Here is a 13,671-nt window from a genome sequence, read left to right on the forward strand (position 1 = left end):
ATTTGGCTCCTCTTCACACAGTCTCAAAATATGCACCGGCCCTTCAACAGTCATTGACAAGTGGGTTCTGGAGTCAGACTGCCTGAATTGGAAGCCAGGCTCCTCCAATTACTAGCTGTGAGGCTTTAGGAAAGTTACTTCATCTCTCTGTGCCTCAACTTCCTTGCCTATAAAACAGAGATAATTTAAAAGCTGGAAGAATTTTTGACAAAATTAAATGAGATAATTATATACAAAACACTTTGTCCAGAACATATAGCAAGTACTCAATAAATTTTAGCTATTAAAAAAATAACAACAATCAAAAGTGCACAGGGCCTTAAGATAACAGAATGGATTGGAGGAGAAATGGATGGAATAAATATGGGACATAAAGTGTTGGCAAATAAATTATTTCTGGGTAAAATACAATCTGACAAGTTCCTAGACTCTGGATTGACTAGGGTTATTTTCACGCAGTTTGAGGTCAGGAAATAGAGAGAGAAAAAACACTTTGGAAGGGAGAAGGGGAAGTGATGGTTGTGGGGTGAGGGGAAAAGAAGTCCTGAAGTTGGAAAACAAGTGCGCTACTTCAGGGTTTGTCTCAGCCTCATGCTTGGGGGCCATCTATTTGCCTTCTGGTTGGCTAGCCAGGCTGACCTTCCCCAAACTGGCCACAAAAATCCCCATAATGGCAGCTTACAGGCAAAGTTTCCACGCTCTTCCATAACTCTTTTTTCCTTGAAAATAATAATAACTTTAAAAATGTGTAGGTTGTCTGTCAAGTTCTGATCAAACACCTAGCTTCCCCTCCCCCTACCACGGGGGTTCCACCCGGCGATGCGGCTAATCCCCATGGAGTCAAGAAGCCGCTAGCCTCCCACGGAGCCTTGCAACTAGAGAGCCCAACGATCTAGCCTGGATTCTTTTGCCTGGTCTGGACTTGTCCCCTTAGACAGGCTAAAACACTCTCTGCCATCGGGGGCCACGGGGCATTTCCCCACACCCTACCGTCAGCAAACTGCATTGTTTAAAAAAAAAAAGTCTCAACACTTCTTCCCTTTAGCAAAGATTCTCTTCAGATTTCCTTTAAATGTTGTATTTCTTGACTCTCTTGATTTCTAAAAACTAGATATGTATTAAAAAGTGTAACTTTCTATTAATTAGTTCACCTGCCCAGCTGTAGCTATGAAATGTTATTTTCAGATTAATATTTAGCAAGATCTAGAAGAGTTTTTCTGATCATTCAGGAATGCTTAAACTGTATTTTAAAAAGGCAAGATTTTGTGCGGTGGAGTTGTCAAGATTTGAATTCTTGGAAAATAAAATTTGCTTGGTTTACATCATATTTGAATTAATACGAAAATTCGATCCAGAACATCCGAGTCTCTTTTTGGGGGGAGGCGGCAGTTGGTTTTCCCGCACCCGTTCACAGAGAATTTTCTTTATTTAGCGAGACCGGGTTCTTCAGACTGCGGCGATTACAGAACTCACTGAGGTTCGGAGGTTAAGGAATGTAAAGGGGTCAAACTCGGAAGTTGAAACAGACACGAAATAAACAAAATCCACCAATATAAAAAGAAAATAATAACAAAAGTTAGAAGCCTGGGTCAGAAATGGTGAGCTCCAGGTCTGTGGGAAGAATTATTCCTGTAAATCTTCCTAGAGGAGGTAGAAATTTTTTTACTTAAAAAAGAAAGAAACCGGAAACAACCCCCCACATCGCGTTCTGACTCCGGAGTGCGGGTGCGCGAATGCAGTCGATGAGCTCCAGGGAAAGTAAGCAGCTTTGGGACGTTTTCTAAAGTTCTTTGCAGTGCAAGAGCTTAGAATGCGGTTAGTTGTACACACCAACTCCCTTTCCCATAAACTCTTCAAGAGGTGCCTTACCTCTCAAGGTTAAATCGCCTCTGTCAGATTCTTTTAAACCGTGTATCGGACCTCCTGCGCTTTGTGGGGAAACGGAGGCGAACAGCCTGGGCACCCGGAAATGTTCTGCAACAAAGGAGCGAATGAATGAAACCCGGCCCAAGAGCTGGAGACTGGGAAGGACGCAGGAACTTTCTCTGCGCTTTGCGTACGCGGCGAACTGCAAACTTAGGACCTGGGGTAACCAGGGCTTCTGAGACTCAGTCTCTCTTAACTCCCAGCACCTGTGAACAGGTGCGGTTCCGACTGGGCAGCCCGGGCCTAGTACCAACTAGCCCGGGGCTAGAAGAGATGTAGACCCCCTCGAGGGGACTTCGCAGCGGCCCTGTCCACGCTGCGCTGCCCTAGGCTAGTGGCTTCGAAGACCAAGCTGTGGTAGCCCTGCGGCGCACTTGGTGTTTTCTCCCCGCCCCGCCCTCACAGGGGCTCGCCTAGGTCTGATCCCTAACCCAGTGGTAAGTCATTTCCTTATCTGTCTTGATGGGTCTTTGCAATAAATGGAGCAATAAAATTAGAGGAGCAGAAAGAGAAAATAGACAACTAGAAAAGTCACAAGTGTTTCGTGGAGAGGTGAGGGCGCGGGCTGTTTGGACTGCAGAGCTGTGGGGCCCAGACTGGGAGCGGCGCGGAGCGGGACCGGTTTTCCGGGGCTGGCAGCTGCCTCGAAAAAGTTTCCTGTGGAACACTCGCCAGCGGGGGCGGGGGCGGCGGGCTCAGCGGTGGACGTGGGAGGGGGCGGCCGCCGGGGGCCGGCTCGCAAACCGTTATAGTCCTTCAGCACCTCTCTCGGCCAGTGGCCCCCTCGCCCGCCTCCCCGCCGCGGGGCTGCCCACCTGGCGACGTGACGCTGCACCAATCCCCTTCGAGCTGCTCCCGGGCCCCCTCCTTGCACCGCCCCCCTCCCCACCCTGAAAGAGGCGCACCCTGCCGGGACAAACGCTGCGCTCTCGCCCTCGGAGCACCCTTCTCACTCCTTGGTCTCCGGGACGGACGCTCAGACTCTTCTCTCGCCTTAGCCAGACTCGTTTTCCCGCCTCTCAAACTCCGGCTTCCCTCCGCTCCTCGCTCTTTTCCCTCCACATTCCCCTCCTCTTTCTCCCACGCCGCAAACCCTGGTCCCCGTTGCCTTCCCCGGCCCTTTCCCTTTCCCTTCTCCTTCGACTTCTGTCCGCTTCCACCTCAGACTCCCCGAGCGTGCCTAACTCAGTCACCCGCTCCGGTTCCGCTCGAAGTCATGGCGGGACCTGGGGGTTGGAGGGACAAGGAGGTCACGGATCTGGGCCACTTGCCGGTGAGTAGAGGACGCCCGTCAACCCCGAAGTGCTCTCTTCTGCGAGTTCTGAGCGTCGATGGAGGGGACAGACGTCCGAAAGCCTGGCTAGGCCAGGACTTCGATAAGACCGCGACTGCAGGAGGGGGCCCCGGGAGTGGGCTTGCGGGAAAGGCGCCCCCTGGGTACCCGGGTTGCTCCAAACTCACGGAAAGGCAAAGGGCCGGGGGGGAAAAGGGATGGTGGGAAGAGGTGGCAATAGGTTGGTGCGGGCCACAAACAGCGGGACCTTTTCTAAATGTGGCCCGTTTGGTCTAACGGCGCTCGGGTACTTGTCCTAGCGGGGCCCAAGGAAAGGCCAAAGAGCGCGACGACGCGTGGCTTCCTGAAAGCACGCCTCTCTGTCACCCTGCCGCCCCGTCGTTTGCTTCTTCTTTTCCCAGAAGAGATGCCCACTCTCGGCGTGACCTTTCCTTCTAGGTGCCAGCGGGCCAGAAAATTCAATCGTTGACGTCTCACTTTCTAATAGCACTTTCTAAAACCTTCTTACTCTGCCAGGGCACTGGTCCTGATTTAGTATTGCCGGAGCTAAAGAACTCGACGCCGCTTGGGGAAGAAGTGAATTCTGCACACCCCAATTTAAAAAAAAAATGTATTGCGCTCACTTGCTAACCAGATTTAGCTTTTTCTCGTGGTTTTCGTTTGCGGATTCTCCTTTTCCCAAATGCCCAGCTTTCCTCCAGAGTTGTAATTGATTGGTGAGCTATTATCGCCGTCGTTATTAGTAGACTTATTATTTTAGCAGCACCGTTTATTTCATTGGCATCTGGTTTCTGGCAGATATTGGATCCCACCCAAATCCGTTTTTCAAGTTCCCGTTTTAGATTGGCATTTCACTCGCACCCTCTCTTGAATGCAAAGGGCCCCTGGACTCTCTAAAGGGAATAAGCATGCACCATGCTGGAATGATCACCAGGCAACTGTAGTACAGGGCAGTGGCCTGCTTGCTTTGGGAAAAGCTAAATATTAACCTTGAGGTTATGGGACTATTCAAAGTAGCAGTGCCTTAATTTTATACATATTTACATTTAAATATTGTCTTCCTGATGATGGCAGACACCTGTCCCCCTCAAAAATGGGGCATTCCCCAAGCCTCACCTATATAATTTCACACTAAAACAATGTGGAGGAGGAGGTGATGCACATGGGTAACATTTTAGCAAATTGTTCTCAGCCTTTTTTTTAAAGGAGCCTCAATGTAAACGTGTTGAATTACAGATAATCAGCATTGTGGTTATTGATGCAGCTTCATAAAATAAAGTCACAAAATTTTTAAAAGTTAAATATTTTTCCACTCAGTGTATACATGAGATTTCTGGAATATGGAGGCCTCAATTGGTGGTTTCCTTTCTGAACAGCACTTTCATATTCTGACTAGATTTGCTCCCAAGTGTAAAACCAATGAATGAAATGTTACCCTCCTCCATCATTCTCTGTGTACGGTGGGGGAAAGAGAAAAAAAAAACTAGGGCAAATATGGAAACCACACATAGGCAAACTGAAATAAACTCTTTTTTAAATTGACTGAAGGGAGGAATGGGAAAGACCTCCTAGAAATGATAGAGCAAGGAATTCCAGAAACAAGGAGAAAAGGTTTGATTGCTGCAAAAAAAAAAAAAATGGGGGGAAATGGCCCAGACTAGCTGACCCAGTCATGGCCCTGGACATGAGAACTTGGTGAGAGCCAAGAAGATAAGGGGAAAGGCTACAATCTTTACATTGCAGCTCACTGAAATAGTTTTCTGGGGGTTGGTGGGGGTGTGGAGGGGAGAAAGATGAGGTTAGTTTTTAATATAGGGATAGAGGGAAGAAAAAATTTCAGGGCATTGATGTTTGGCCTCATTTTACAGACTTCATGAAAGTCTCGTAAGGTCCTCAACTTCTAACAATTTCTACATTTCTATTACATAGGAGCTATTTTATATCATGGAGATCTTCACCATGTGAGCAAATTATGCATAAGTTTCCCCTCTTCCTGAACATCCATCAGGGTCTAAACCCTAAGAAATCAAGCAGAAGAAGAGCACCCCCATTTAGAATTCTTTTTTTACATCAAATTTTTAGAGATGCAAAACATTCACTGTTGTTTTGGTCACTGAGGTATAGATTAGAGATTTTGGATTTCTTTGCATTTGACTTATTTCCTAAGTTGCCGAAGAAATAAGAGTAAATGAAAAGGTCAAGAGATATCTAAGTTATCTGTTTGGAAGTTTGCATTTTTATGCAAAGTAGAGATGATAAAGCAAGCAAAGAAACCTGCATATGGTGAGATCCCTTGTGATAATTATCCTCAATAGGATACATATGAGGTCAGAAAGTTGGCATCTGTCAACACCAAGTATACCAACTTGGCAACAGCCAGATAATGAGGGGGGATTCAGACTTTGGAGTTTCACACTGAGCAAGAAAAGAATCTTGAAGAGTATAGAATGATTAAATATGGGTCTAGTTTAAGATTGATATATTATGTCCGTTCTAGGGCTGGCCAGCTAAATGACCACAAGACAAGGACCTTTGAAAGAGACCAAGCTGGCTGTGCAAATTGTGATTTAAAGAAAGTAGTAGAAGGTTATCTGGCATTTTTGTTATTAGATAGATATCTTTTAAGACCTAAAATATTAAACAATAGTGAAAGCTGGGGAAGCAGGGAGAGGGGAGTGAGAAATGTACTTTTTTGCATAATTCCCTAAAGTTAAAGACATAAAATAAAAGAGTAAACATAATAACCAGAGACTGCCAGGTGGGTAAGCTACATTTTCTTTGCTAATTAGTGGGTTACTGTCATTTTTGCATTTTTCCTGACTTACTATTGAATAAACGTTTCCTATAGGTGACAAAACAGAAAAGAAAGTACAGAGATTTGTGGTTTGTGCTTCCTTTTTGAAAAAGAGAATGGCAAAACCGTATATATATATATATATATATATATATATATATATATATATATATATATATACACACATATATATATATATATACATATATATACAATCTGTGTGTGTTTCACATTGTCTGCCAGCAGCAATACCTGGGGATATATATATATATATATATATATATATATATATATATATATATATATATATGTAAGTTTTTTTCCCTACTATGCATATGTCACTCAATCCTTGGGACTGGAAACTATTTCTTCATCTCCAAATCTGGCATGTCTTTCACTATGATAGTCCCCTTTGCCTTCTGTGCCCAGTATGGTAATGACATTCCTCACAACTCTGGCCTTGGTATTTGACACTGCCGTGTGTAGTCCTAATCTATATTGGGGTCAGGATTAGACAGGCCTGGAGGACAGTAGTGGCAGAGGTGATCTGAAATAGTACATGATCCAAAAATCTATATTTGAATTACATTAGGTTTATATTTAAATATAACTGCCAGCTCTCCCAGTCTTCCATCACCCAGACCAAGCCTGCTTTCCACACTCAGTCATGAGAAACTTTCACTTTCTCAAGTCCCTTAGCCCCCTATTTTGAATCAGTTTTACCTTCTAGTCCACAAAGATTGAAATATTCAGCATATCCTCCATTAGGTATCCCAGAGCATCACCTCAAAATGACGTTGTACTTCAATCAGTTTTCTCAGTCTTTTTCCCCTCAATATCTAGAGCAGTGGGTTTTATGTTAGTGCACCAGAACAGTGCCCAAGAATGATCTTGGATCTTGAGACCCATCCACAGAAATTCTAGTTTCATAATTCCATGGTTGGGGCAAGGAATCTATATTTTAAACAAGATTCTCCAGATGAGTCTCATGTAAGGAGAGTCTATGCAGTTCACAGTTTGAGAAACACTAGTCTAAAGGAAGAGATTGTCCTTTTTAAATTTTCCAATTGAATTGTGAAGCCCATTCCTCCAAATATCTCTGAAACTTACTCTGACACTTATTTTGTTTTATCTGCCACTTTCAGATTCTCTCTCCATAAACTATTTTCATAAAATCACATTTTCTAATATTTAAAACAAAAGAACAATAGCCTCTGCTCTTTCTAGGTACTGTGCAATCTCTTTTCTTCCTTTAGCTGTCTAACTACTGGAATGTGTTCTATGATTCTCTTTTACTGCCCTAAATCTGAAATGTATTGCTACCTATGATGACCATTTATCATTTCCACTTTGTTCTTAATTTCTGCTGTATTTGGTCCTGTAGATCAGCCTTTGCTTTTGCGTCTCTTCCATGACCAGCAAACACTGCCTTCTAGTGGTTCTTTTTCTTCCTGTTACCCCCAACCCCCTGCCTTTAATAAAATTACCCATCAATGTTCCCATTTTCCCCCCTCTTCTTGAATTCAGAAGACAGAAACAACTCCCCAATTTCAGGATTTCAGGGAGCAGACTAGGACTTTTAAATTGCAAGAGTTAATTTAGATACATAGAAAAACATAACGAAGTATGGAGTATTTGCAACATTTTATGGTTCAAAAATGTTTGAAAACTTAGACTTTTAGTAATATCTTTTGAAAAAAACTTTCACAAATTAAGTTTTCTTGTTAAGTGACCATTCTTTTAACCAAATGGAATACCAGAACATACTGAACCACCAAGTATTCTCTAAATTGATATAGCAGTCATAAATATAAAGATCTTTCCTCTTCTGGTTTTCTTATCTCCGAGTAGCAGGGCAGAGGAGAAGACCAAGTAATCATAGAGACCCCCTTGGTGAGGACTTTAAATTTCACAGTGACCAAAAAAAGTTGACTTCTTAGTACTTCCTTCTTTGGGAGCCCAGAATAAGCTTTCTCTGACTATAATTCAGTGGAAAATCTGATACAAGAAATTGAGTAATATTACTCTAGTAATTAGCATAGTTCCCTTCCTCTTTTTGCCGAGTTTGGCAATCATTTAGTCTTGAAAGAGATTAGTGTGGAGATGGAAACAAAAAATATTGCATAAAACTAATGAAAAAAATAGTCTTAGATGAATACTAAAATGAGCTGCCTTTAAGAACAGAAAAAGAGTTTTTTAAATCTTTTTTTATTAAATGTGAGCATGAGGAGAATTAAGATGTTTTGGTCATTTGTGAGCAGGAAAAATTTTCCAAACAACATGAATATAGATAAAATAAGGCCTCCAAGAATTCCACCGGCATTTTGTTGTCCCGTTCATTTCCTTGGTGTCTTTTTTGAGTATGTAGATACCTGGGTTCAAATATGAGTAAAGTACTTACATTATTGAGGGCTAGAAAAAGGATTACAGAAATTAAAGACTGTGCTCAAAGATTCAGAAATAAACTTGTTCAGATAATACAGTAATTCTCTGATATATGATATCGGGGTTTTGTTCGTTTGTTTGTTTGTTTTTAGCTAAAATGCAGCCTCAACTGTAACAAAGAATGGTTTACCGATAGGAATCAGCTAACATATTTGATTCTTTTGACAGATGACCAGAGACTGTTTCTCCAGAATTAATAATGTCTCATATAAGTTTCTCAAAGATCTCCTTTAAAGAAATATGCTAAATTGATAAACTCTTCAAGCCAAACCTTAGGAACTTCTTTGTTGGCTTTTTCCCATAAATTTTTCAATGAATTATAACAGCAATGATATGCCTATTATCAAAGTCCACTATAACAATCTATTTTTAGTTTTCTTGAATCCTCAAAATTATCATTTAAAAAAAATTTATATTTTCATTGGGAGTATGTTCCCTGAAATATTTTCCTACAGTAATACTGTGCATGTTGTGACATTGATTTTAATGCTAATTTTAAGAAAGTAGGCTGCTAACAATTGTCATATCAATGCATTGAAACATCTGGATTTTAGAATGTCAGAATCTGATTTTTTTCTAAAGAATTTTAGAGCTAGGAAATCACTTAACACAGCACCTTTATTTTATATATGTGAAAACTGAGTCCCAGAGAGAGTAAATAACTTACACAAAGTCATATAGTTAATTAATGGCAGAACTGGGGCTATAACTTTAGTCTCCTGACTCTGTCCAGTTGAATACTTATTGACTGAAGTAATCCCAGAGCTGTGTCATTTTCCTATGACACTTTTGCTAGATTAAACAAATATCACACCAGTTTAAAGGAATCTATAATTTGTCATATACATTGCATTTGCTCAATAGTTTTTCTGTTTAGCTCACATTTGTCACAGTGATAAAAATATTTTTAAACAAAGTTATACAAAGTTTGTATATATAAAATGTGCTTTCTATAAGGCATGTGAATTTCCAAGAATTTGCCAGTGCTCCTATTACTTTGTGCATAAATTGGCATCTACTCATACTTCATATCTCTTTTGCTAAAATAGCAAAATAAGCTGCTAGAGTAAGAGTTTAAATAGTGATAAAATTCAAGAAACCATGTTTTGTGGTGAACAAGAAATGAATATCCATATTTTAAGGTAAGGAAACAATGTTTAAGGATAAATATGGAAGCCTTAAGAATCTGCTGATAAACATGTTATATTGTCTAGTTTTTTTTAAAAAAATGATGCTCTTTTAATACCATGATGTTATTTTGTTAGTTATATTTAGAGGCAATATTCTTTCTTAAGAATTACTATTATATAAACAATCTAGACTTTGTAGCCAGTACCTACTCATCATTACATATCTACTCAATATTACCATTGCCATATGGTAAACTTTCTGCCTGTCTGGTTAGCACTCAAAAGATGGATATCAAAAGAGTATTTCAATTGCAAGTAAATTAATTTATTTCTACTTTTAATAGCCTTTCTAATTAACTTATGAATATGCCTCAAGTAGACATAATTGTATGCATTTTACAGTTTTATGATAATTATACAGTTAATGTTCACACCATTGCTTCTTTTTTATAAATGACTACACTCAGTCCAGGGAGATTGTGACAACACTGTGCTTTTGGTAAATAACACTTAGGTTCTTCCCATGGAAATTCTAAGGGAACAAGGCAGATTAGAAATTCCACTCTAGATAATTTAATGCTTGGCTGTTTTTCCAAGAAAATTGAAAAGTTTTATCCTACATTTTTGCAGGATCCCACTGGAATATTCTCACTGGATAAAACCATTGGCCTTGGTACTTATGGCAGAATCTATTTGGTAAGTGGAGTTACATTAGGTATTCATTCTGCATTTTCTAATAATAAAAATGATTGTTAAGTCGAAACCCTACACTGCAAATCAAATAATGCCAAAGCACATTTCACTTTGAGAGAACAATCAAATTAAGATAGCTCAGTGACAGCTGTGATAATTATTACAAAAAAATGTATTGGAAAGCTATAGTGAACCAACCAACAAAACATAAGATCTAAACATTATTAGCAGAAAATTAATAAAATCACTAAAGGAAAAGAGAAATAATTCAAATAATATGTACCCAAATAAAAATATCACTTGTTTGATATTATATGTCCATACCATTCTAATTACTGACATTCAACTTTTAAGCTGAATGTTACAAAAAGTTTCCATAGCATTCTATATCATACTATGTACATGAATGTGCACATGTATGTGATAGCTTCCCAAATAATCTAACAAGAAAATATCTGCATTTGTTTAATGATATTTATTAAGCATAAAATATATGCCAGGCACTGTGATAGTCTTAAGTGGTGAACAAAACAGATAGTCCCTACTCTTCCAGGGTTTATGGTCTAGAAATATGTAAGTGATTAAATGTGTGTATTTGTGTGTGGGTGCGTGGGGGCTTGGAGAAGGCAAATATATAAGTAAGCACATGAATAACTATATAATTGCAATTGTAATATATTTCTGTAAGAAAATTCATAGTGATATAAAAGTAAAGAATGGGGGGCTTAATTTAGATTGAAAGTCAGGCTCCCTGGGAGAATCACTGTTAAACTGACATCAGGAGGACAAATATGAGATAACCAAGCAAAGGTATGGTTGTAGAGGATGATGTTGATTCATTCTAGGTAGAACAGGGGCAGTGGTAAGGGCTGGATTGGAGATGGGGGGTGCTTTAGTGGCCCTATCACCTTGATCAGGTGCCCTTCCCTCACTCTCTAATATGGTGAATAGACATTTTCTCAACCTTGTATACTGTTATGTACAAATGCAGGGTTCCTCTTCCCCAGGAATGTCCCTCAAAAACCAGATCACTGTCCCTAGTCTGATCCTTACTGTCGACTCACCACCAGTCCTCTACGTATGGGTTGTGTAGAAGTGTCTTGAAATGGGTCCAGCGGAAGGGGCCTCTTTCTAGTTCAGACAAAGGTTCCCTCTGCCTGCCAAGCCTTGTAACCTTAGGGCTGCATCTGCCCAGAAGTAGCTTATATTTTAAATTCATCTACCCAGGTAGGGTGGGGAGATCTTTAAAAGTTGTGCAAATGTGCCTAAAGCACAGACGTTGAGTAGGAGAAATAGCATTGTGGAAGGATCCTAAAAGCAGAAAGAACCTTGGTGAGTATAAGGAACAGAGAGAGTATCAATATTCATGACAAAAGTTTTTTCAAGCCATTTTGACCTGACCTATTAACAGAAACAATAAGCTATAGACGGAAATGTGATACAGACACAAATATATTGTTTCTGTTACTTCAATTGCATTCTAGACTGAATGATTAGTTAACATTTGTGTGATCTAAGCAAATTTTGCCACTTTGTGCATAGATACCTACACCTTATACATAGAAGTTTCTCTTTATGGCACATTTATAATCTCCATGGCTCCACGCACATTTTACTTCCTGAGGGGTGTGTAGTTAAGTGTGTGTGTGTGTGCGTGTGTGTGTGTGCGTGTGTATACTTGGCTTGATTTGAAGGTATAGAGCTCTCTCCACCATCAGATATTAGGAATAAAAACCTCAGTTATATAAGGCAAAAAGCAAAGGTAAGGCTAGATAACACAAAATGATGGTTTCTCATCAGCAGTCATCAGAATTGTGATGCCATAAGAAGAAAAGTCAAGAGGGTAAAAAGGTGAGTTGTGCATGATAATTCTCTTCTTTAAAAAACTAGGGCTTAGGGGACTTCCCTGGCATTCCAGTGGTTAGGACTTCGCCTTCCAATTCAGGGGGTGTGGGTTCGATCCCTGGTTGGGGAGCTAAGATCCCACATGCCTTGTGGCCAAAAAAAAACAAAACAGAAAACACAAGCAATATTGTAACAAATTCAATAAAGACTTTTAAAATGGTCCACATCAAAAAAATCTTTAAAAAAATAAATAAACTAGGGCTTATTTAGGTATAGTTTACACTTGGCAAATTCATCCTTTTAAGTGTAGAATTTTATGAGTTTGGACAAACATGTCCAGACATGTACCTACCACCACAATCAAGATTTTTCAATATACATCTTAAATTACACAGTATACCTTCAAGTAGTATTCTACCACTTCACTGTGTGGTGTCCTAGTTTGTGTACTATGCTTATGGTTGTTATACATTTTGCTCTTAGGTATGATATGAACCTACACTACTACTATTTTCCCTCTACTCAATACTACTACTTTTTCTTTAGTCAGTTATCTTTTAGAGCAATTTAAAAAGAAGAAATTTTATATTTATACTCATTTGAGCTATTTCTGGAATCTTCATTTCGTTGGATAAATCCAAGTTCCTATCTGGGTACGATACTCTTTAAGCCTGAAGAACTTCCTCTAACATTTCTTTTAGTGCAGGGATTCTGGTAATGAAGTCTCTGCTTTAGTGTGAGAAGTCCTTACTTCTCCTTCATTTTTAAAAGATATTTACACTGGATATAGAATTTGGGGTTGACAGTTACTGTAGTTTCTTTCAGCACTTTAAAGATAACACTATTGTCTTCTGGCTTGCATAGTTTCTGAAGTCCGTTGTCATTTTCGTTCCTCCTTCTATCTTCTGGCTGCCTTTAAGATTTTTCTCCTTATCTTTGTTTTTCAGCAGTTTAAATATGAAATGTCTAGGGGTTTTGTTTTTATTTTGTGTGTGTGTGTGTGTGTGTGTGTGTGTGTGTGTGTGTGGTGGGGTATTTACCATCCTCGGGTTTCTCTGAGCTTCTTCCTTGTGCTTCTGTGCTTCAGATTCTCGCTCAATGCTCTCCTGCCTCCCCTAGTGGTATACTGCTATCGCTTCTTTAAGTGCTTGTTAGCCTGATGGTGTGGGGCAGGGAGGAGTTCTCTGTTTTCCTGATTCAACCGCAGTCTTAGGCAGATACTGTGCTTCTAGGTCATGAGAGTGAGACTTTCTTACTTACCCTGCCCCTCTATTAGTGGTAAGACATCCTAAATGTTTTGGACCCAGGACTAATTCCTGCGCTACCCCCAGAAATAGAGGAATGAATTATTTTTTTTTTTACATTTCCCCCAGCTATATCAGGTCTTCCTCTGCACCCTGCGGGGAATAGGGTTTGATGCCCTTCCCCTAAGGCTTAGGGCTTGTATTCCATGGGGAGCGGGGAGAGAAATTGCACATGGTTTCACGCTTTTCCTACTGCAAGGGCTTCTTCTCTCCATCAGGTCAGTACCAGAAATCTGTGGA

At 40.2% G+C, this 13,671-nt stretch overlaps 1 protein-coding gene across 1 annotated transcript in view; it reads left to right on the forward strand.

Annotated features, from left to right (window-relative positions):
- Window positions 1-3,142: 3,142 nt before the first annotated feature.
- Window positions 3,143-13,671, forward strand: part of NRK (Nik related kinase) — a 163,809-nt gene continuing 153,280 nt past the window's right edge. The window contains exons 1-2 of the mRNA XM_065900975.1: window positions 3,143-3,199; window positions 10,220-10,285. Coding sequence (XP_065757047.1) covers window positions 3,143-3,199; window positions 10,220-10,285 — 123 coding nt within the window. The remainder of the gene's footprint in view (window positions 3,200-10,219; window positions 10,286-13,671) is intronic.

The sequence above is a fragment of the Phocoena phocoena genome, chromosome X, assembly GCF_963924675.1.
Source record: "Phocoena phocoena chromosome X, mPhoPho1.1, whole genome shotgun sequence".
Taxonomy (NCBI): Eukaryota; Metazoa; Chordata; class Mammalia; order Artiodactyla; family Phocoenidae; genus Phocoena; species Phocoena phocoena.